Source organism: Malaya genurostris, chromosome 3 (assembly GCF_030247185.1).
Source record: "Malaya genurostris strain Urasoe2022 chromosome 3, Malgen_1.1, whole genome shotgun sequence".
NCBI classification, from domain to species: Eukaryota; Metazoa; Arthropoda; class Insecta; order Diptera; family Culicidae; genus Malaya; species Malaya genurostris.
Genome location: NC_080572.1, coordinates 235,263,612 through 235,288,373, shown reverse-complemented (window position 1 = coordinate 235,288,373; position 24,762 = coordinate 235,263,612). Strand labels below are relative to the sequence as shown.

At 35.6% G+C, this 24,762-nt stretch overlaps 2 protein-coding genes across 2 annotated transcripts; both read left to right on the top strand.

Moving 5' to 3' along the window:
- The first annotated feature begins 4,688 nt into the window (after positions 1-4,688).
- On the top strand, positions 4,689-5,600 carry LOC131436148 (transcription initiation factor TFIID subunit 11). Its single transcript, XM_058604674.1, has 2 exons — positions 4,689-5,138; positions 5,193-5,600. The coding sequence occupies exons 1-2, from the start codon at positions 4,807-4,809 to the stop codon at positions 5,512-5,514; spliced, it is 654 nt and encodes a 217-aa protein (XP_058460657.1). The 5' UTR covers positions 4,689-4,806; the 3' UTR covers positions 5,515-5,600.
- Positions 5,601-11,681: 6,081 nt separating this feature from the next.
- On the top strand, positions 11,682-24,038 carry LOC131436635 (neurogenic locus notch homolog protein 2-like). Its single transcript, XM_058605467.1, has 4 exons — positions 11,682-12,026; positions 23,144-23,280; positions 23,343-23,472; positions 23,531-24,038. The coding sequence occupies exons 1-4, from the start codon at positions 11,975-11,977 to the stop codon at positions 23,593-23,595; spliced, it is 384 nt and encodes a 127-aa protein (XP_058461450.1). The 5' UTR covers positions 11,682-11,974; the 3' UTR covers positions 23,596-24,038.
- The last annotated feature ends 724 nt before the right edge of the window (positions 24,039-24,762 follow it).

Genomic DNA, 24,762 nt, shown 5'->3' with positions numbered 1-24,762 from the left:
GTTGGCGGTTCAATGCATAGGACACTGGTCTTCCAAACTAGTTGTCGTATGTTCGACCTGGAAGGATTCGTAGTGTCAGTAGCATCGTAGCACCAGCCATGCAATGGTTTTGTACACTCTGAATCGGCTGTGAAGTCTGTTGAAACAGAAGGTCAAATTCCACTACAGAAATGTAATACCAAAGCTTTGCTTTTTTTTCTTACCAAAATGATTCCGATCAGCTATTATAGAAATGGGGAAACGTGCACAGATTTTCCACAGACAGGTTTATGGCTTGATCAAAGATTTTTGAAAAAATGACCTGACATCCCTGCTTCTGAATGCTTGTTGTATACAGCCATCAATTGATTTATTTTTCCATTTTTTACATAGGGTTTATAAAAATATTCCGATTTCTAAAAGGCCGAGATGGTATGTAAAAACTTAATTTGGACAGGAGTTCACTGGAATCTATGCGATTCGAGACAATGTTATTTACACATGAGACCATTGAAAATTCTCTGCGTTCTTTTAATGTTTGAATACTGATCAGCATACAGCGGGTTTTATAGGACGGAAGAGGAAGTTACGAAGTGCAAATAATAAAAAATGTTTTTGAACTGATTCTATTCGATCTTTCCATGTGACTACGTAAGGTGACCAAACTAAGCTACAGTATTCTAGTACTGACCGAACATAGGCAATGTATAATGTTTTAATTGTATATGGATCGTGAAAACAGTAACAAGATCGTTTTATATATCCTAGCATGTTTTGGCTCTATTTATGATTGTAATATAATCACAGACTAACAGACATGACAGTATGAGTAAATTCTAATAAAAATTATTTTTCGTGATGCACTAGTTCCACCTATATTGTGCTGCGCGAACTATTTACTATCTGTACACCCCTTGTGTTATGTTAAAGTTTTTTTACTAGTTGGTTTCCCCTCGTTTGTCAACACCGATCAGCTGCTTGCAGGGATGCCTGATTTCATCAAAATATTTGAAAATGAATCGTCACAATGATTTATTGGATTACGTTGATAATATATTTAACTTTTTCTTGATGTTGGAGGGTAACCATTTATTCGACTCAAATTTGTTCATCTAGACTATTTTTTATTGTGTTGGTAGTTTTCACCCGAAATTAAGTGGCGGCAGACCAGAAGCAAGTAAATATTGTAACAAAACGGGTTCGATTTTTTATTGAGTTGGAGGATGAGAAGTAGGCGCAATTATGTATATAGTTTAGGCAATATCAAAGATAAACTCAAGATAGAGTAGTCTGCGATTTCTTAGGTATCATTTGAATAGGACCCCTCGATGAGCTCGGTTCACTGTCAATTTGAGTATTTTGAAGCAAAACAACAAGTGTCTGATCACTAGATGCGTCGTAACTATGACAATGATTGTTTATGTTTGGAAAAATATCAAGTTACAGTATGAACGATATTGAGAAATTTCGCTTTATATCAGTGATTCTTAGAATAAGAAAGTGAAAACTACTTAGAACCATTGTCTAGAATTTATTTAGTTTGTTATAGCCTCATCCCATGAAGCATCAGTTGTGGCAAGAAATCATTATATGCTGAATGTAAACATATGTGTGCTTCCTTTCTAACTTGTATTGTTTCCATGGCATTTTGTCGGAACTAGTCGACGCTTGTTAACGGAGGGTCAATAAAATTACATTATTACTGAACCAACTGGTTCACGATTACTGACCCAACATTTTTCAATGAAACGTATGGAACATTGTAATCTTCAGTTTATCTTTGGCAATATGTATTAAATCTGTATCCTGCATGAAATTCGCATGGACGTATACAAATCAATACATTACAGGTAATTCTGTATGAATGGCAACTCTGTTGGTAAATGAAAAAAATAAAGACAGTCTAGATGACAGACATGATGTTTTTGATAGGGTAACGTGGCGCCATCATGACACATGTGAGTACTGTCCCAAATAATGGAATATTCGAAATGACCGTTAAAATGATTGAAGAATCAAATTTGAGTGTCCTGTCTGTTAGTCTGTGATATAATGGTCTACAAAAGTCATTTTAGAATCTAGTATTATTCCTAAATTCTTAATTCTTTCGCATGTTTTAACTGTTTAACTTCCAAGAGTGAGTATCGAGTTCGTTTTTTACTGAATGTTGTTCTATTGCATTTTTTCAGACCCTGTCAGCTTGGAGCGAAATCAATCTTCAGTTCAGCAACGCCATCGCACGCCATCACAATTGTATGAGTGGGCAGCACTGCTATTTTGGCGTGCACGAATTTGACATTTCGCTCCCCTACTTCCACGATGTAAAATACCTGGTGATCACTTTTTTCTATGTGTTAGTGCGGTTGTCATTTTATTTATGAATAACAAAGAGATGTGAAGAAGAAAAAACATAAACAAATGACGTTTCGGGAGTTGCTTTTATGAAAATATTTAGAGTTGGTTCTGTTTTCGAAAATATTGGCAGTGAAATGCGGTGTTTAGTTCCGGGATGTTTCAATCGTTTGCATCATCTGCATTTGAAATGCCACCCACAGCACAATCACTCCATTATTTATAATAACTGTAATAGATACCACAGTGCGATCCGCCAAATCCTTCCTCCAACGAAATTAACAGAATCGGATGTGTGTAAAATTTTCTATATTTCGACGTTACCTTGCAAGCCCTTGAAGAATAAATGTCCAGATTTTCGATTAGTGCCAAAGATTCGCCAGGCTGCGCGACAACTGGAGTAACTTAGAAGTGAAATCCCGATCTGAAATGGTCGTTTGTTTATGTTTACATGCTTGAATCCCGGCGCGCCATACTTGTTTTCGTGAGAAAATTACCAACACAACCAAAACTGTCTTATCACGCCACCAGTGTATTTTACGTCGTGCCCTACTTCTATGTACTAGTTTCTATGCGGACTCGCTTGAGGGCGCCATGCTCGCGAAAAAGGATGTTTCCAATGAATTGTTCGGGAAAAGTGAGAGCTGGCTATCTTGTTAATATGGTGTCTTTGATTTTTTTCACATTTAGTTGAAGATGAATTTCTTCATGGTAAACCTTGGCATCCTCACTTTTCTCTATTTCTAAAAATAGTTTTATGTCGTCTGCGTATTTTTAACAAATAACATAAATAAAAGACCTAAATGAGGTCCCTGGAGGACCCCGGAACTGACGTGAATAGGGATCGACTTTTTACCATTGAATTTTACAATTTGTTGACGATTTGTTAGATATGATTCCAACCATTTAAGAAGACCTGGCTAGTTTTCCAATTTTTGTAATTTTAACATAAGCATGGGTATGTCAACACGATCGAATGCTTTGATGAAATCTGTATAAAGAGCTTCAATGTGATTTCCCTTGTCCATAGCGGTAAGGTATAGTGGACGAATTCAAGTAAATTAGTAGTAGTGGAGGGTCCTTTGAAAAATCTATGTTGCATGTCAGTAATTTTACTTTTTATTTGACTTAACAGTTTGCCATTAACTATCACTTCAAAGAGCTTCGGAATGCAAGAAAGAATGACAATCCCCCGATAGTTGCATATGTCTGCTTTTTTCCCATTTTTGGTATAAGGATAGAGTTTTCCACGTATCTGGAAAATAACAACCAAACAGGATACTTTGAATTATTTTGTCGTTGCATAACGTGAATGGGTTTGTATTCAAATCTCGATCTTCTGTTGCCTTTTTCTAACAGCCAATAAGACAAAATCCACTTTGAAGAGAAACTGCAGCAGAATAGAGTATAGATTCCAGCATAATACCATAAACAATCTATGCTCGACATCGTCAAACGTTTGCATGCTAGCATCATGTGCAAGCCATTTGAACTATCACTACTTTTAGAACACATGAATTTCATGAAAACATAAACTTAACTTATAAAATGAGTGTAAAAACTGTTTATATTTAGTGGAAATTATGCTATATTTATCTGAAATGTACATCAAATCGATAAGATATATCGTGACCTCTAGATTCTATGTGAATTTCATGCGAATGTCACATTGTTTTCCACATAGATTTCAATTGAAACACAGTTGACCGCTTCAAGTGTTTTGTACATACATTTGTGCTGTACTCATTTTCACGAGAAAATGAAGTGTTTAACATATATAGTTCGATTCGATAGAAAAACACATCACATCCAAAGGAAAAACACGCCAAAGCTAAGTGAAAAGTAATCTAATCTTGCATCTTAGTGAATTTGCACATGGAATCTTTAAAAAAAATCGCTTTGATTATGTATTGAAATGAAAAAGCATATTAAATCGAAGTGCTGTTTACATATGAATCGATGCACAAATTTATATCAGAGTAATGATTTTCATATTATTACTTTTTCAGTGCAGTTTGCGTTTATTTTCTAACTTAGCCCTTTGTTGGTGCAGGGTCGAAATTTTCTTAAGCAATTTTGCCACTGGGATGTTCGTTCAAGTTGATTAGCAGCAATGCCAGGTTTTCAGATGTACCTGAAAATCACAGATTTCCGAGTTTGTTCAAGATATAGATATTTTAAGCTTTTACAAATATTTGTTATAATTATTTACGTTGGCTTTGTGTTTGCTTAAGAAACCTTCGAAACTATTTAGTTTCATTATTGTTCGCTGGCTTAATAAATTCTATCTGTCGGCAAGATGGATTGTGATCGATTACATTTAAAAAAACATGTCTAAGGACGTTAAAACATTTTACATGGCATCCCTGATCGATGTAAACATAATTTCAACTTGAACATTATTTTACAGCTGTTAAGAGAGCTAGTTTTATTTTAATATTTCTATTACGTTAACGTTCATCTATTTAATTGAAAATGGAAAGTATTTTGGAGCCAAGTAGTTCTGACGACAATATGCCTACTGACAAGAAAGATCTACATTCGTTGCTGTCATCCGAGGACGATCTTTTCGATGGACCACCTTCATCTACGATTAAAATAGAACCGACTCAACTTCAGGAAGATCCACGATTGTCCTACTCGCTTAAAACTGAGTTCGAGGACATAATCTTCCCTGAGATCGGACGAGAAAGCATTACGGCCGAAATGATCAATAGAGATAATCAACAAAAAGGCTTAGAAAGAGCTAAACGAAAAGAGATTAAAAGCAAAAAAATAATGGAGGAGGAAGAACTAGAGAAAATGCAGTAAGTATGCGGTATTTCTGAGCACTTTCTATTTTATTTAATATACAATTCCAGAGTTCTAGTGTCTAATTTCACCGAAGAACAACTGGACCGGTACGAGATGTATCGACGGGCCGCCTTTCCAAAAGCAGCTGTGAAAAGACTAATGCAAACCATCACTGGTTGCTCAGTATCTCAAAACGTAGTGATTGCCATGTCCGGCATAGCGAAGGTTTTCGTGGGTGAGGTAGTGGAAGAAGCACTTGATGTTATGGAGAGCACCAGTGAAACGGGTGCCATTCAGCCTAAATATTTGCGTGAAGCAGTACGGCGTCTCCGAGCCCGGGGACAGATTCCGAACGGAAGAGGGCACAAGCAATTTTTCAAAATGAATTGATGGCATATGCAAATTATTATAACGAGTGCGGTTAAGTGTCAGTGTGTCACTAATTTTATGCTAATTGCTAATTTTAAAATAATATAAGCGATTTTTTCAACGTATACATCTAGCTTTTGTTTTATCCTAAGCCTTAAAAATTGTTTTTTCTTTGTAGTGTTATCATTTGCTTTCACGATGAGTAAAAAAATAATCTAACAATATGAACTAGAAGGGAATCTGCAAGATATTACCGAGAGACTGAGAAAACACTTTCCGGGAGGTAATAGATTTTAAATCTTTAGAATGATACTCCCCCCAATTATGGATTTGGATTCGATGCATTCTGTATTTCGAACAAGTTCGAGTTTTCCATACAAAATAACACTCGATCGATTTCCTCCGGTGAACGTCAAAAGTCTACAAGGGGGAGAGAGGATTAATATGTTTCAAATTTTGATACAAAAGATTTATGAACGGCCCCTTACTGGACTATTTTTACTTACGTTAACTTTTCATCATCTACCCATCAGTGCACATCTGTCCATATTCATTATAGAACAGATCACGTTTTCAGCCACATCGTACTTCTAGTTGAATATAATATTTGAATATTCATTCAAATTTGGGCTATAGTCTGCTATTGAAGTTCATCCGCATCCGACTTCCGGCTCCAGAGTAACGGGGTAAGTTCGGATTTCCTAAGAGACCCTTGGAAATACTCAAAATCGGAAATCACTTCAATTCCGCAGAGACGAACGATTTTCTCAAACTTAGACTCAAATGAAAAGTATTGTTTCACCATAAATTGGTGTAAAATTTTGTCTGGAGCCAGTTCCGAAAAAACAGGAGCCAGTGTGTAAGAAATAGCAAACCGTTATTTAGAGCGATAACGAGAAAACGGATTCTTTTCTAAATTTGAATTATTAACTTAATTTATAGGTAATGTTAGCTACTTACCAAACGAATTGATTTCAGCTATTTTTTGGAGACGACAGAGTGCATGTTTACTAACTTAGACTCAATTGAAAGGTCTCATAAACTTAGAATTTTGTCTGGAGCCAGTTCCGGAAATACAGCAGCCAGTGTGTAAGAAATTGCAAACCGTTATTTAGAGCGATAACGAGAAAAACGGATTCTTTTCTTAATTTGAATTATAAACTTAATTTATAGGTAATGTTAGCTACTTACCAAACGAATTGATTTCAGCGATTTTTTGGAGACGACAGAGTGCATGTTTACTAACTTAGACTCAATTGAAAGGTTTTACGGTCTCATAAACTGTTATTGACTTTTGTTCGGATCCAACTTGCGGCTCCAGAACAAGTTTCAAACTGTCATTTGAAGCAACAATGCAAAGAACTAGAGAATTTTTTAAGCTTGTTTCAAAATTTGAAATTTTTCTAATTCAAGATTTAAAGAAAGGTGTTTTAAAGAATCCATGAGTAATATTGATGAAAACATTAGTTATATGAGAAATGTATCATTACATCCAGGCGCGTCAACTGGGACCAATAAGACTTCGGCCTATTTTCTTTCTCCGAACAGGACCAGCATAGCGGCCGTGTGGAATCTTATTTTTCAAGACAATGTATATTTTTATTTATTCTTTCGAGCTTTTAAGTATGATCTAGTCTAGAAACATTTCTTCTTTCATGTTATTCCCGTTTTTCAATACTATATATTGTGGTGAGCTCAATTCATAATCCATACCCGCCTCTTTAACAAACGCCAGTTATTACCGAAAATATCAACAAAAAGTTTACTGTCTGTTCGGTATAACCTTTACTAAATGCTCGGCAAAAGCAACGAAGTGGAATTAATGAATTACGAAGCCTCTAGCAGTTGCAGGTAAAGTATTAAACAAAACATACAAAAAATATGCATTACATTACTTATATTTTGAGTACGCACAATTGCAAAATATGCAATTCGGACTAATCGCAGATTGTCGAATGCGTTGGGTGACATGTCGTTGAAGTCCATCGACATATCCTACAATGACTTCCCGACAGTGAAATTAGAATCTGGAAGGTACGTTCTATAAAAAAAGAACCAACAATAATTTATAGTTATTATACTTTCTGAAAAGATCGTAGAACCCTACGTTTTCCATTTTTTCTAATAACAACCGGAATTTTTTTAATTATTTCGTCAGAAGATAATTGCGTAGTGTCAAGCGAAAATGTAAAACGTAAATGACAGTTGTCTGGCCGAATTTCGGCAAAAGCCACACACTAAACTTCGTTCGGTAATTTTTCGTCTTTTGACGAATTTAGAACAGCTGAACTATCGAATATTCTTATTCTACTGATATATCAGTTTAAATTAAAATTTCTGGATAGCAGTACCACAGACTAACAGACAGGACACTCAAATTAGATTCTTTAACCATATAAACGGTCATTTCGAATATTCCTTTAGTTGGGACAGTACTCGCATATGTCATGATGGCGCCACGTTACCCTATCCAAAACATCCTGTCTGTCATCTAGACTGTGTTTATTTTTTTTCATTTACCAACCGAGTTGCCATTCATACAGATTTACCTGTAATGTATGGATTTGTATACCTCCATGCAAATATCATGCAGGATACAGATTTAATACATATTGCCAAAACTATATACAGAATTGTGCCTACTTCTAATCCTCCAACGCAATACAAAATCGAACCCGTTTTGTTACAATATTTACTTGCTTCTGGTCTGCCGCCACTTAATTTCGGGAGAAAATTACCAACACAATCAAAAAAAATCTAGATGAACAACGTTGAGAAAAATAAATGTTTACCTTCCAACATCGCTAAAAAAGTTAAATTTATTATCAACGTAATCCAATAATTTATTGTGACGATTCATTATCAAATATTTCGATGAAATCAGGCATCCCTGCAAGCAGCTGATCGGTGTTGACAAACGAGGGGAAACCAACTAGTAAAAAAAAACTCTTACGTTACACAAGGGGTGTACCGATAGTAAATAGTTCGCGCAGTACAATATAGGTGGAACTAATGCATTACGAAAAATTATTTTTATAAGAATTTACTCATACTGTCATGTCTGTTAGTCTGTGGCAGTACTTCCAGGTACCGCTATGATGAAACGTTATTTTTACTGATGAAATAATCTACCGAGAATTTAACAGCTGAGGTAGGTAAACCACTTTGAACACATTTGCTGATTTCAGAATAATTGTTAATCACGGCACTTTGCCGAAAAGTAAATCTACTAAACCAATCTCGAAAAACATCTACTAAACCAATCACGAAAAACATGAGCAATTAGCAAAATTGTGGGTTGCCGATCTGTCTCGGTATTTGACTAAACCGAGCTCAAGAATTTAGTCTAATTGGGTCTCGGTTCCTTTGAACGGCCAAGTCTGAGCTGTTTTTGGTTCAGACGTCTTGCTTGTCTTAGATATTTTTAAGTTGAAATAGTTGAAGTGTCTGGTCATTTACTGTGGTAGTCAAATACTGAAGAGATCACGAGCAAACAAGCTCAAAATTTGCTTTGGAACTGCTATGAGATGAGCGCATATGTCATGATGGCGCAACATAAAGTTTCACTGCGAGACAAACCAAGGATCACTAAACTAGAGCAATAGTTGTTCGTAATAATCGGTTCACCGAATCGTAACTCGAAACGCAATATCAAGGACAATTATTTTATAAGAACAATCTACAAAAATGGAAATGTTAGCTGATTTGTAATAGGCGTCTGATTTGAAATAGTCGAACTGCATTGGTAAATTTCTAACAAATTGTTAGTTTTTAAACTTATAGTTTTTGTTTCTCAATCTGTAGGCAGCCGAGAGAGGAATATGCAGTTATTTTAATTGAAGTGCTATGATAATGATGAAATAAGATAGTTAGATTTTGTATTTGTCTTGTCCTATTCTCCGATCTCATATCTTGCTATCACAGTAGATACCTTGACAGTTCAACTATTACAACTAAAAATGTCTATGACAACCAAAACGACAGAATCAAGAAGAAATCAGACTTGGCCATTCGAAGAATCCGAGACCTACTCAGACTATATAATTTGTATTTCTCCCAGACAGATTGGTCATACAAACACTAAACGAAGCATTAAAACAGCATATTTTGTAAGAAGATATGTGTGCTACACTCAAAATAATAATCATGTTAAAGTTACGTGAAAAGTTATGTGAATATTTTCCACCCTACTTTTCACGTAGGTTTTAATGGACTGGCATTTAAAAACTGTTTAATGCATAATCCAGTAAAAGTTACGTGTTTCATAGGTCAAATGTAATGTACTGTTCATATCACATTTATCTATCAGTTCATATCAAATTTAGATACCAGAAATTTACTATTTTATATATTGGTTAAAGTCGAAAAGGAGATTCCAGATTTTGATATAAATCTGTGAAATGAAAAATGCCATGAAATATAAAACATTTATTTCAGAAAATTGTCATATAATTCCAATGGCTTAAAAAGCAACTAATAACGTCGTGGTATCTCAAATCGACAAGCCTCCAGAAATCGTTTATGTTGTCACTGCCATCCAACCGAAGCCGAAGTTGAGATCCAAGAACTCCCACAACACTACCGATGCACGTGTCGCATTACATGGTTCCAGTGTCTCTAGCTTCATACCGACGGCCTGTTTGAAGCATTCGGCAGGAGCGGGTAAACTTCCGGACTCACTCAGGCACTCGGTCCAGTTGAAAACATGGAAACTTTCATACTGGAATAGTCCGGAACATTGTAATTAAATAACTTTTTTCGCAAATATTTACACTACTTACACTTCGAGGGCCACTGCTCGCCATTTTCAAAATCGAGTTTTTCACACTGGAAATTCACGTAGATTGTTTGACGTTTGGTCAATTCACGTAAACCTTATGTGATGACTATATTCATTTTAGGGGATGTTCGTATAACATTCATTTTCGTCACGTAAAATATTCAATTTGACATTTGAAACCATTCTACGTGATTTTTCAAGTGAATCGAACGTGAATTTTTATTTGAGTGTAGATCAACAAAACTACGCATATTGTTCGAGTGAAACAATTTTATTGTTGACGAATCGCCATAGTCGGAAAAACAAGGGCCGCGGACAAATTCAACATACCACCATCTAGACGGATTAGAACGGCTTAGTAGTAGAAAACTAAATTCAAAATTTAAGTTAGTAACAGAAGCGTGAGAAATAGAAAAAACTACAAACAACTCAGTGAAACACTTTCAATGAACGCTTCGCTAACGAATCACCAATCAGCGATGAGGAACGCGAATGAAATAAAAGCACATTATTGAACGAAGTGATAGTAAAGTAAAAAAGTGTGGTAACTGAAAGTAGGAAAATAGATACTCCTGCAATGTGGCCTTTTACGACATGGAAACAGGAACCTAGTGGATCTACTCTTGGCTACGTATTCTACACGGCCTCTAGGCTGGTCCTGGCCGGAGAAACTATCAATCTCCCAATTGACGCCAGCCCCTATCCCTTTGTTTTATCATATTCGGGATCGAAAAATTTGTGTTTGGTATTTAAATATGTCTAATTTTACTTTTTCTAGGATAGAAAACGTGTCGATACCACTTAGTGCGATCACTAGAAAAAAAAAGCTTACTCAATAGCTCCTAGTCATTTATTTTTAAATGCGTAAGAATTAACCCCACTTTTGATGATACACAAATTTTAACATTATTTTACTCAAGATTGTTAACATATTGCAAACAGGATAGACATAAGAATCCTGTGCATAAATAGCGCAACTTTCACGAGTAAGCTGATAACGCGTGTAAAACAGAACGGAAGAAATGCAGCAAGGGCAATGGACTACTAAAATTTATGTTCGTTATCTGCAGGAAGCTTATCGCCCAGCGAAGAAAGTATTCCCGGTAAGACGATTATAACTGGTTCTAATGAAGATGAGAAAAGACATCGTTCATATGCCATATGCTTCGAATTAAATGTGGTATTTTAATAAATGCTAATTAAAACATTTCCAATTGAACAATACGCACATTTTCTTCCAAGATCTGAAACAAATTCCTCAACTTATTGGTTCCAGATGTGCGAGTATGGTGAACTCAATTCTATCACGACCAGAAATAATGAAAGAAAATGTTATCGTCAAACTGCTCTCCCACCAAGCATATGAAACATTAAAAGTTTTGAATCAGGGCAGTCAGTCGAACGTCAACCGCGCGCGCGAGAGTACACATTGTCCTAACAGGAACACAACAGTAACAGGAAACACTTTGATTGCAATCCAAAGTTCCATTGATAGCGCACTGCAAGTGGTTTTTTGTGTATCATCGCGACTGTTTCCTGGTATATTTCCATTGACCGGCTCTTTTGGGTGATCGTCGCTAATCTACTTACGGGAAACTGTGCCACGAAACATTAAAAAAAAACTAAAGAAGTACTCGTGAATGTTTGAACGGAATACAAGAAAACGCGGTGATACATACTGACGCAGTTCACGCCGAGACGATGCAGCAGAAACGGATTATTTTTGGTGCTATCGTCTTCGTCACTATCGCTGGTAAATAATGAAATTAATGTATTGTGCTCAAGAATCTGTATCACTTCCGATAAACGTTTACGGAGTTGTGCTTCATTCGTAGGTTCAAGAAATTGACTCGGTTAGTTGTCCGATTCTTCAATAAGTATTCTATAGTTAACATCAAATGACCGTAGCCTATAATCTATGCCACGTTTTAAGTCAACGAAGTAACTATAAAATGGCTTGAATGATCCAATAACAGAACATAAGTGTTAAATGAGATCAATCGAATCAGGGTGTAACAAATTTGCTAGGAACTGCTAGAAGAATATTTCTCCCAAAAAATTTCAGATAGAATGAAAATGTTCGAAGAGCAGCATAATGTCTAAAACATCAGTTCAGTGTTTTAAGGTGACCGTTGGAGTACTTTGTTGAACATTGCCGGCTCAAGGCTCATTTTTGCTGTAGGAAAATTTTGTTGTGAATCATATACTATATATACCCAATTGATCGTTCTGCAAAGGGTCATAAATCCCAAAAATGATCCCTTGTTTTTTTTAATCCTGAACATCTACGTGTTAGATTTTTTTTCTGCTATTCTTTTACGATTTGCCTTATGGAAAATCAAATATACCAGTAGTCGGACTTATATAAAATTCAGTAAATCATTTATGGGACTATCAATGGTTTATGTGGTTACAGACTTCTATCAGTTGAATCTATGATGGTGAAAATCGGTTCAGCCATCTCCGAAAAAATGGGCTACATTATTTTCATATTTTTTTTGTGCATATCGCCCTGTTATGCCGGAACCGTAAGCCCGATACAAATGATTTTCAGGAACTTTGTATGGGATCATAAGACCTTTCATTTGAATCTAAGTTTGTGAAAATCGGCTCAACCATCTCTAAGTAAAGTGAGTGACAATATTTGTCTCACACACATCCATTTACAGACAGTTACTCAGTTCGTCGAATGGTATATGTCGGTTCAAAAGTCGGTTCTCACAGTGATTATATTGCCTTTCTATAAGAGAAAGGCAAAAACGTTTTCCAAATATCGGAATATCAGTCCCCCTTGATCTTGGCGCTCTAGGCGACCGCCTACTTCGCCGTTGTCGGGTCCTGTCGGGTGATAGCTCTGTTCGGACAGACATCGCATGGTTGATCAATGTTATGATCGTATTGACGCTAAGAAGGATGGAAAACGAAAGCTTCTATTCTCCTAGGTTGTGCAATCACTCATTTTCCACAAAATCGACGGAACTGATTTTCAAAGATTTTGAAAGGTCTCATGACTCCATTAGAGCAAAACAATAATGTCTACGGTGCTTTTCTAATCAGCATACTTGGGAAAGAAGCTTATACAGTTGAATTGGATAGAAAATTCATCTAGTTTGCAGGTTTTGTAAGTTATTAGTGGTCGAAAACAGTGTAACTTGCTTTAATTTCTCAGAGACGGTAAAAACGACTTTTACAAATTTAGATTAAAATGAAACGTGTTATAGTCTCATACTTTGCTATTAAATTCTATTCATTGACATCCGGAGAGTCGCATTAATCATTTGCGTTGGATTTTATCGATGTATGTCTGATTTAACATTTTATATGTTACTTTTTTCGAATTCATTTTTTGTCAGCTTGATTACAGATTCTGGACAATTGAAGTTTTCGGTTAGCATTTAAATTCTGTAAGTTTATAACAGACAGATAAAAGTATGTACATCGTGTAGTACAACTACAAAATATTATGAAAATTAACTTTTTCTTATTTTAGTAGAAAATGTAATAAATGAACTTCTTATGATTGTGATTCTATGCTAAGTAGAAGTCACTTTTAGTTTATGTTTCTTGTGGAGACGTGTGATTCGAATTAGGAAACCTATGTTGCAACCCAGCTTTTCATTCTTACACATTTAGAAAATTTCGCGGAATTACCGATTGATGGAATTGATTACCGATCATTCGGTTATTGTTGAATTGTCAAACAACTCAACTGTCAAACTGTAAACCAACTGGATCTTACGAATGGTTCGATAATTTATTTGTGTTTGTTTACTTTTGGTTAAAATTCTGAATATGAATGGATTTTCGGATTTCATAAAACAAAACACATTTTTAACTTAAGGTTTGGTTTTTCGGATTTGAAATTTTTTTTCTTAGAAACGAGTGAAGAAAATTCGAACCATTTGTTGCTACGGTGCACTATATTCCACGAAAAAATAAAAAAAAATGTCTAGAAAAAATGATACTTCATTTCCCGATCGACTAGAATTATGAGCACATTTTTGAGCACTGCACAACCCGTCAAGTCCACCAGAAATTACCTCCAACGAAATGTATTGACAGCAAGTGGACATAGTGATATGAAATTGTTTTCTGCATAAATAAACAAAATGCTTTGAGTAGTTCTAATGTTTTTAAAACTTGTGCACCTGTACCTCTCTCCATTCGACGAAAAATACACTTACTGAAAATTTTAATAACTGTTTGACAGTTACTTTTCACTACAATCATTATTCACATAAGCTAACGATTCGACCATGGTATAAGATGAAACTACACACTAAGATTTGATTCCGTTGTTAGGTCATTTTGTTGACAAAAACGTTCGGTAATCAATACAAATAACCGATACTTCGGTACATGAAATTTATTTTACAACAATTATGCAAATTTTTACCGAACGATCAGTTTAACGCAAGTTTTCATTACAGAATTCTGTAAATAGATATACAATTCATACGGTAAATCTAAATAGTCGCCGAGTACGGTAAAAACCATACCGTCCGTATGGTAAAATTATCTTCCAATAACCGAACTCCTGCAGAACGAATCCTCTACCTCATACCTACATACCTACATACCTACACACTTAGAAAATTTCGCCGAATTTTTAACAGCTGAACGTTCGGTAATCAGTTCGGTAATTGAATTGATTACCGATCGTTCGGTAATTTCTGAACTGTCAAACAACTACCGTAAACTGTAAACCAAATTGTTCGGTAATTTTTGTTTGTTTGTTTTCCTTTGGTTAAAATTCTGGATTTTCGGATTTCAAAAAACAACACATATTCACAAAAACGAATGGAGAAAATGGTTCCACGAGAAATTCAAAAAGTGTCAGACTGACCGGAATTATTTGCGCCTTCCAAAACACTGCACAATCCGTCGAGCTCAACAAAAATTACCCTTGAACGATTTGTGTTAGCAGCAAGTGGACAAGTGATACAAAATTATTTTCTGCCTATTAGTAAACAAAAAGCTGTTAGTGGCTCTAATGTCTTAAAAACTTTTATCACCTGTACCTCAATCCATTCGATGAACCCTTCAACATTTTTTTCGTTTGGTTAATGAAAAGACACTCACTGAAAATTTTAATAACTGTTTGACAGTTAGTTTCATGACAACGGCGACTATTCTGGTTTACCGTATCAATTGTATATCTAATACAGAATTCTTTAATGAAAATTTACGTTAAACTGATCGTTCGGTGAAAATTTGCATAATTGTTGTAAAATAAAACCCATGTACCGAAATATCGGTTATTTCTATAGATTACCGAAAGATCTCGTCAAAAATATTACCGAACAAAGGAATTAAAACTTAGTGTGTACCCAAATCTTCAAAATTCTCCAGTAAAACTAACGGGGCTCCAACTCCTCATATTGAAAATTCAAATTTCGGTTCCGGTGGTGATGCAAAAGATCAGAAAAGTCTATAAAACTATTCAAATCTAAATCTATAGGTCTTGTCAGCTGATAACCGACTGAACCATCCTTGGAACCATCCTCATAGGTTAGACACAATAGAAATGTTCGTCTTTTGAAGCAAAGCAATAAGACACCCAATTTTCGACTTCTTTGCAGGAATCGAAGTGCTGCTCAGCCAATGCGTGGTCCATCGATGAAGAAACGTCTTGTGAGAACGGCGGGTGGGGTAGCACCTCCCAGTCAAGTGCTTTGTTTGTATCCTGCGCCGATTTTGTTTTGCGTGCAGGCGCATCACCGTGTAACAAAATTTCTTTGCCGTGTCTTATGTCCCATTCTGGTCATTTTTCGATCAATAAATTGATCATTTATTGTCTGCAGTAATTAGTATTAACAGTTTCATCAAGTTTTAGAAGTTTATGATATTCCACATCTGATTCCACCACACATCACCCCTTCTTACCGAATCGATCTGATTTTGCAGTCGATGTCGACGGTTGTTTCGGATTAGCCCATGCTTTTTTTACGTTTAGGATTTTTAAAATAAATCCATTTCCAAGAGTTTTTTCGTTTTTCCATTTGTCTTTCATTCAATTAATGTGACACCCATTTTCCACACTGTTGGACTGTTCTAATCAGGCTTCCCAGCAGTACTGCTTTTCAATGACATCCGCCACGAGATAGCATGAACTGTCGGACCGCAAAGTCGAAAGCCCAGTCTACAATATGTGTGCAAGCATATGCCGAACTGTAATGGCAACAGCGCTCGCATGCCTAAATGAATGCTGTCACTGAGACAGTTTCTACTCACCAGTTTGATGAGAGTATTCTATCCGGAGAGTAGTCAAACCGAACGGGCTGTTTGTATCCTGTTTCTTTCTGTTCGCTCATTCGCATAAAATGTTACGGGGACAGCCTTAGAAAATCGAAGACATCCTTTGATTTTTAGGGAATTACTGTTACGAAGGGCTGTCGCAAGCCGGCTGTCTCATCAATGTCTCTTGAAGCAATAAACCGGCTGTTTCTGGAGACGAGCTGTGGTTCATAGTGCGCTCGCACTATTTCGGCTGCCTCAATGAAATGGTACTAGTACATATGATTGCGTTGTTGGGATTACCTTTGCAGGAAATTTTAGGGTTTCATTACATTACCATTGTGAAATAAAGAAATTGTTTTAGATTTATATATACTGTCGGCGAAGGCAATGAATTTTAATAACTAACGAATATTAAAAGATAAACACAGAGTTTTGTGTAACGGCTCATATATCTGAATTACTGAAGTATTCATCCTTAGTGCTTCCTTCTTATTCCTAAAGAAACAGATACACTAGCATTCATTGATAATACTCCGAAAATATCTTATGCACCCTTATCCTGAATAACGACGTTTTGATTTTTCTGTTTCTCCTAGGATAACTAAACCAATGAATTTTTTAGGGTCGTAAATGACAGCCACAATATTATTATTATTATTATTATTATTATTATTTGATGAGTTGGCTAGAGCTGATGAAACGAATGATTTCGTTGGTCCTGAACCAGCTTTACCACTTTCAACTAGTTGGATAAAGCATAAGATTCGTTCTTGGGCTGCATCCAAACATGCCAGCTACTGGCGCAGCTTGCAAACTTGCGCTCAGACAAAAGCATGTCTATCAGATTTAAATCTGAAAATGTCAAAGTGTCTACTGTATTTTTCCAAGCATCATTGCAGTATTCTGGTCAGAGCTCTGACTGGACATAGCAAACTCAATGATCACATGGCTACTATTCAACGTGCTGAGTATTATTATTATTATTATTATTATTATTATTATTATTATTATTATTATTATTATTATTATTATTATTATTATTATTATTATTATTATTATTATTATTATTATTATTATTATTATATTTATTTATTCCCGCTTTCAAACTTAATTGTGGTCGTTCACCGGGGAATCACACCTACATTTTTCAATATATCATTTTTCATTTTTTTTAACATAATTTCTTTTCAGAAAGAAAACTGTTAAATATATGCAATGAACTCGGCTCTCAGAATGTTTCACTATTCATTTACAATATTTAAAGTTCCAAACGTTTGATTTTTTTTAATGCGGACACAAGGTACTTAACCAATTAGAGTAGAAAATTTTCGACATTCTTAGACTTGTAACTGCGGAAGTCGGATCCGAATTAAATTCAATAGTAACCTATGCAGCCTTTTCATTTCAGCCTGATTTGGGAAAATAGGTGCAGTCATGCCTGAGAAATTGAGTGACGTTGTTTGACACATACAATACACATACATACACACGGAGGAATTGCTTAACTTATCCTAGTCGAATGTCAACTTTCACTAGTCGAATTTGCAAGTAATTTCAAAACCTTTTTTTATGACAAAATCAAAATCTATGTATACACACTATGAAATTTTTATAATTCCAATGGCAGATATAAGATTCTTCAAAACCAAATTGAGCTTGAATTCATGTTTAGGTAGTTTTTGTTACCTACCATTTTTGGAAATATAAGTGTACTTTATAGGTAATCGTACTTATCCCCATATTTCCTGACCAGAACCGGCAATGAAATTCAATACGATGAATCTATAATGCATCGAAATGTGAGGGCGTGAGATCCGACTGAAACAAAGAACCAAAAATGTGTACGAGAATTGTACCAAGCGCATAGAAACTGGATGTGCTGTTTGAAATTTCAAGGCACCGCATCTTCTTCTGCGTGCGCTCGTGATTGCAACATCTACATTTCCAAAATTGGATTGAGCGTAAAAGCACATAGAGGAAATGATTAAGATACTTCTCAAAGTTTACATGAAATTGTCCTTTTAACTGCAGCTATAAATTTGGGCCTCAGTTACTTTTATATCAAGTTTTGTGGTAAACAACGACATTAAGCTAAAGAATTCAAAATATACTGAACACAAGCTTCTACTTGATGAAAGATGCGCTTTAACCGAGTTTTAAATTTTACAATGTAAAGTGACAGTTTTAATGTGTGTAAAAGTCGCGAACTTCTGGTAGCTATGACCAAAATAATATAATAGTTAATATGCCGTTTCTAAAGATAAGATAATTCAATGCATAACAGGAAGAAGATGAATTCCAGATTATCAGCACATATGTATTTTGGAATATATTCCAGGTTAATAGAAACACTATACTATTCATATATAGAAGATAACTGGATATGTCTGGAAGGCTTGAGACCATATTACTCAAGAAAGACATTATTAAATAACTTGGTGAACTAAAACTTTTTTCTAAATAAAACGAAATAAACATTCGAATCTGTTACGGGCAACCATGTTGCATTCCACGCTTGGAAACATGTTTTTTTGGAAGAACCGCAATTTTTCATTCAGTTTTTGCATTCAAAGCTTTGTTGTACGGTACCTGCAAATAAGTTTCTAAATGATTTTTGCATTGCTAATTCCGACTCCAAATTTTGCACTCAAGGTTTAATGGAAATAATGCTCCAAGCACATCAGTACGCGCCTACACTATGAATGTTACAGCCCACAAACCGAACGTAAACTGCCTGAAACGAGTACGCCGAACTGTCTCAGCTCTTTAATTATGAATATAATTTCTTGAAAACAAACTTTTCTTTCTATAGAATTTCATTGATCGATCGATTCATAGAAGATCGACCAAAATAAAAAAATTGACTATTCATTTAAACCAAAGTCCGTTCTTCAATCCATTTCGTATTAGTAGTTTCGTATATCATTAATTATCAATAATATTGTTATCAATGCCTTAACAACGGTGATTGCTATGCGCAATGATCAACCGCTGCGCAAAGCAATCACCAAAGGCAAAACTAAAACCCACATGCTTCCCTCGAATCTTCACAGCAAACCAAGAGCAACAAATTTGAACCGCGCCGGCTACTGTCGCAGACCTGGTCAAGGGAGAGTAATATTTTGCTCTCGACAGAAACAACGCAGTGACTGATACCCGAAGTTTACTGTCGCATCAGCGAGAACTTCATGCTTCTTCGGCTGTCCTGAACCATGACAAAATGTCTTGAGATGGAATGAACTGTCGAACGAAGGGAATGACGGCAACGTTGGCTGTACAGAACTATTTGTCTAAGGGCTGTCGTGATGAAACCTATCACAAGGCTGTCATGGAAAGAGTAGCAAGACAGCCTCAATAATAATGTCGCGCGGCGGTACATTTGGGAAGCCTGGTTCTAATACTAAATACTGTTCTAATAGCTTTTAAACGGTCAGAAATTTCGACTTTTTTGTGCCTATTGCATTTTGAAATTTCGACTTTCTCTATGTTTATTGCACAAACAAAAAACTCTAAATAGTCAGAAATGCTTTGTTGTGCAACATTGTAGGGCTGAGGACAATTACGTCTTAAAATTGTTTTACTATATTCCCGTTTCAAATTGAATTTTCCTGGAAACGGTGATGAATATCGAAAAATCCATCTGACAGTATCTTTCAAATTTAGTTGAGAATGTTTTGTTACTTTTTTATGGCGTTTTCGTTTTTAATTTGCACTACACAGCTGCAGTGCTACACCATGGCATGAATAAACGAACAAAAATGACGAAAACATAAACAGTAACCATTGACTACAATAAACGATTCCATTGCACAGAGCTACACCAAACTTTTGATGAGTGCTACACCAGTGGTATCGGTGCAGAAAAAGTGTAGCACTAGTGTAGTACAATTGGCAAAAACGAACGGTTTCAGTGCAGCTTTCGCTACACCAGTGTAGTGCAATTTAAAAACGAAAACGACATTAGTTTATGGCGTTTTCGTTTTTAATTTGCACTACACCGGTGCAGTGCTACACTGAGGCATGAATAAACGAACAAAAATGACGAAAACATAAACAGTAACCATTGACTACAATACACGATTCCATTGCACAGAGCTACACCAAACTTTTGATGAGTGCTACACCAGTGGTATCGGTGCAGAAAAAGTGTAGCACTGGTGTAGTGCAATTGGTAAAAACGAACGGTTTCAGTGCAGCTTTCGCTACACCAGTGTAGTGCAATTTAAAAACGAAAACGACATTAGTTTTAGTTAAATTGCAACGCTTGGAATTGTATACCTCTACTTGTTCCTCGAATATCTCGAGGTTTATATCATATATCTACAGTGACAAAGTCTAGATAATTTAGTTTAGATACGATTCGTTCGCTAAAAGTAAAGTCTTATATTTTTCTGCGAAACACAGTCATTTTTAATGCCTCCACCATTTTATTCGCTCTAATTTCCTGGTAGCGTTTTGAAAAAGGGGGAGAGGAGAAAAACAAAATTGACTCAACAAGGTTCCTAACCACACAGACGCTAAGAGAATTGAGGGAGCCATATGGTCTTAATATAGCTGCCATACGCTTTTGACTAGAAGTATCAACTTCTTTCAATATTCATAATTTGGCGGCTTCAAACTACATTCTTCAGTTCTCATATTCAAATCATTATATCTAAACCGTTCAAACCATCTTTTGCATGTTGCTTCTGATAGAGAATTATCTCAATATGCCTCAACAAGCCTTTTATGTGACTCTGCAGCACTTTTCTTCAAATAAAAACCAAAAATCAATGCTTTTCGCAAATTATCACTTCCTGGTACAAAATTCGTCGTTTTAAGTACGAAAAAATATGATGTTGTTTGTTCAATGATTTGATGTTGTTTGGCAGATGTCATACCAACCAAAAAATTGTAATTTCACCATATGTTTATTATCAATACATGTGTATCTTGTCATACCGGTGTTTTGGTAGAAATAAAATAATGTTACTCTTCGTATTCATAACTCACTCCCGGCGAAACTCTCGATAAGTAAGTAACAAGTGACTTCAGTAAAAAATTAAGTATTTCGAAAGAAAGAAAGAATCTTCAACCGTATTTAGTTCGAAGTCTAGTGGAAGGAAAGTTTCGTTTCATAGACACAGCTAATCTCAATGATTTTGATTTTTGAGTAGAGCCCAAAAAGAATTTTTATCTTTTCTTGGTAATTCAGTAGGACTGTTTACATAACATAAGGCAAACATGAGAAAAGTCTATTTGAACAGTCCTACCGAACTGATGAACTTAAGTTCATTAGTGGCGCCACGATTAAATCCCAACTGAACTATAAACAAAAAATTACTGGCAATTAGGTTTGACATGAACATGACATAACCTCACAAAATGGAGACATAGGACCTATTTGGGAACTATAAACAAAGAGGACAAAATAAATACCAAATCACTGCGAAGAACACGAGTATTAGGCCACACAGAAGATAGGAAATTTACTGACCGTGCACATTGTAGATACACAGGCGTTTTAAGGTTTATTTGGTTGCAATTCCATTTAATAGGAAAAAGTTTTACATTTTTCAATCGGTTTCTCAATTCATATTGACAGAAATGTGTAGATGTAGCGTGTGTTTGTATTTAATCTTTTCCAAGTCCCACTTTCTAGCAGCGGTAAAAACTACAAGAATCAGCCCTATGGGATCTTGAGCACTCGAGATTTACCCCAGGTCTGTTCTGCCCATACTTGCATATCAGTCCCATATGGAAAATCGGCATGTCGAGAAAAAGACGATTAAAATTTTATTTTCGAATTTTTTGATTTATTGTGCTACCTAATGCTAAATCGTTGTATGATTACATGAAATATCGGTAATACACCTTTGCTATACCAATATTGAAACAATTGAAATTATTGATATTTGCACTGAATGGGACTGATATGCGGGTACTTTGCATATGGGACAGACATAAGTTGATATTTTTTTCACAAACCATAAACTTTTATTGCAATTTCTGAGAGTATATTAAGGATAGATTGTATTCCTGAAGCTAACTCAATATTGGCGAAAATCGATATGGGCCTGATATGCGAGTATGGGCAGTGTTCCAGCGAATTAATTACAATTGATCAAAGCAAACCTGTTAGAATTTCAAATTGTTTAATATCACTTTGTGTGATGCTTAGAGCAAATTCAGCAGCTGCAAGATTCATATGGGTGGTCTATAATGTGAATGAAACTGAAACAAACGTATCCCAAGCAATCCGTTTTAGTTTTATTTATTCGACCAGTTCTAGTGTCAAATTTAAAACTGGTATACATTGCCGTTCTATTTTTTCTATATTTGAAACACAGATAAAACGCTGCTGGGGCTGCCAGTTTATTTTGTTATAATTTCTAGATTTAAATTTTAAAACTGACATAAATTATGCATCTAGAACTAGAACACTCCTGAATATGCCCTTACTGTCTAGCAGCAACCTTCCTTTGACATGTTTCATGTGAGACTGAAGCTTTAGCAATAATTTCGCTTATATATTCGTGTGCTTTCACCGTTTCGCTGAGCATAGAACAACCAATCAGAGCGCGTAACAAGTAACCATCTGTTAAACTTATTGTTTATCATTCAATTTCTAAAATTTCTTCACTGAATTAGCATTCTTCGCCCAGGCCTGCGAGCTTGACCAAACCCAGCACGGCTGTCGGATAGACAACGGCCAATGTACATGTGCCTTTGGATGTAAATCAGAATTTCGATACGCAACACGGAAAGAATGTCAAGATGCACTGAAGGTATATCTATTTCTGGCTTTTATTTCTATGAACAGTGCAAATAAAAATTGTAAATATTTCAGGGCCGTTCCGGTGACATTTGCAGTAGGGCACCTTGCATGAATGGTGGATCTTGCACTCAGGTAACTGCAATGCCACAGTACAAGTGTCGATGCGAAGGAACTGGCTATTGGGGCAACCGGTGCCAACGATGTAAGTATAATTGCATGCAGCAGAAAGCATGAGTATGATTTTTTTTTTACTTTCATAGTATGTCCAAAACCGGAACAAGTTACGGCTGGTGCCAAATTTCCTCATGAATGTGTCGTTATTTAAACACGAAATCATCGGCTTTCAAGAAGGACATCATTTATCTACCATGTATTCAAAAACCAAATTCATTCTGTGAAAATCTGGAACTTAGTCGAAAATATCCCATGGAAATGATTCCAGAACCATCGACTAGAATTTGTTCGAATGAAACGAAAATGATAACAGTCGATTTGTTGTGAAACATCGTCGACTTCCTCGAAACATTGTAGTCATAACATCAGCATAGCCTTTCTTTATCTTCATTGTTTTCTGTAGTTTCTGTTGTACGCTTTCTCTATCAGAACAAACACTACTGATAAGATTGACGAAAGTCAAGCACCAGGCCACAAGCTAACCATTTTTTTTAAATCTAGGTTGTAGGTTAGGACTAGCCAATAACAATTATAGAACTGTACTGACTAAAACCGGAGATACGAAACTGTAAATAAAAAAGATTTTTAAACAAAGGGTTTTGTTTGCTTTTAATTTCACACGATTCCTCCAACACTGTTCAATTAAAAAGTTCGATCAGCAAACGATCATTTTTACTGAGTTCAATATTTCGGGATTAATATTATGGCGAAAGTGACTGATGACTAGAGCACCAGTTATCATTCTGTCATTTACGTAAACAACACATACTTGCATATCAGTCCTATATGGAAAATCGGCATGTTGAGGAAAAAACAATTCAAAGTTTATTTCCGTAATTTTGAAATTGTTATGCTACAAAATGCTAAATCTTGATTTTATTTCACGAAATATTGGTAATACATCACTGATATTCAAATTTCTCAATATAAATATATTAAATTAACGTAATAGGAGAGACAAGAGTTGATGCTTTAAAACTTTTTACTGAACAAATGCAAAATTATATTGCTATTCTTTAAAGTAGATTTAGAATATACTTCATCCGTCAAACTAACTGAAAAATGACGAAAATCGAATTGGGACTGACGTATGCGAGTATGACCATGTGGTAAAAATGGTTTTCCACTATCGGTTAGCATCTCAACGTGTGAGTACATTGTTATTCGTGCGGCGCGATGAATATTCGTGTACTTATATAGAACGAAAGAATGTTTTCTCGTTATGATTTGACTCCGTAGTGTGGCGACACCGAGAAACTGACAAACATTCGGAAGAATGAATCAAAATCAATAGCAATAAAAAGAGATGGTCGTTTTG

Excerpts from the sequence above, each read along its gene's own strand:
- LOC131436635 (XM_058605467.1), top strand. The coding sequence starts at position 11,975 with ATGCAGCAGAAACGGATTATTTTTGGTGCTATCGTCTTCGTCACTATC. Across the intron at positions 12,027-23,143 it reads CGTCTTCGTCACTATCGCTG|CATTCTTCGCCCAGGCCTGC; the intron begins GTAAATAATGAA and ends TCACTGAATTAG. Across the intron at positions 23,473-23,530 it reads GGGCAACCGGTGCCAACGAT|TATGTCCAAAACCGGAACAA; the intron begins GTAAGTATAATT and ends TTACTTTCATAG.
- LOC131436148 (XM_058604674.1), top strand. The coding sequence starts at position 4,807 with ATGGAAAGTATTTTGGAGCCAAGTAGTTCTGACGACAATATGCCTACT. Across the intron at positions 5,139-5,192 it reads GAAGAACTAGAGAAAATGCA|AGTTCTAGTGTCTAATTTCA; the intron begins GTAAGTATGCGG and ends ATACAATTCCAG.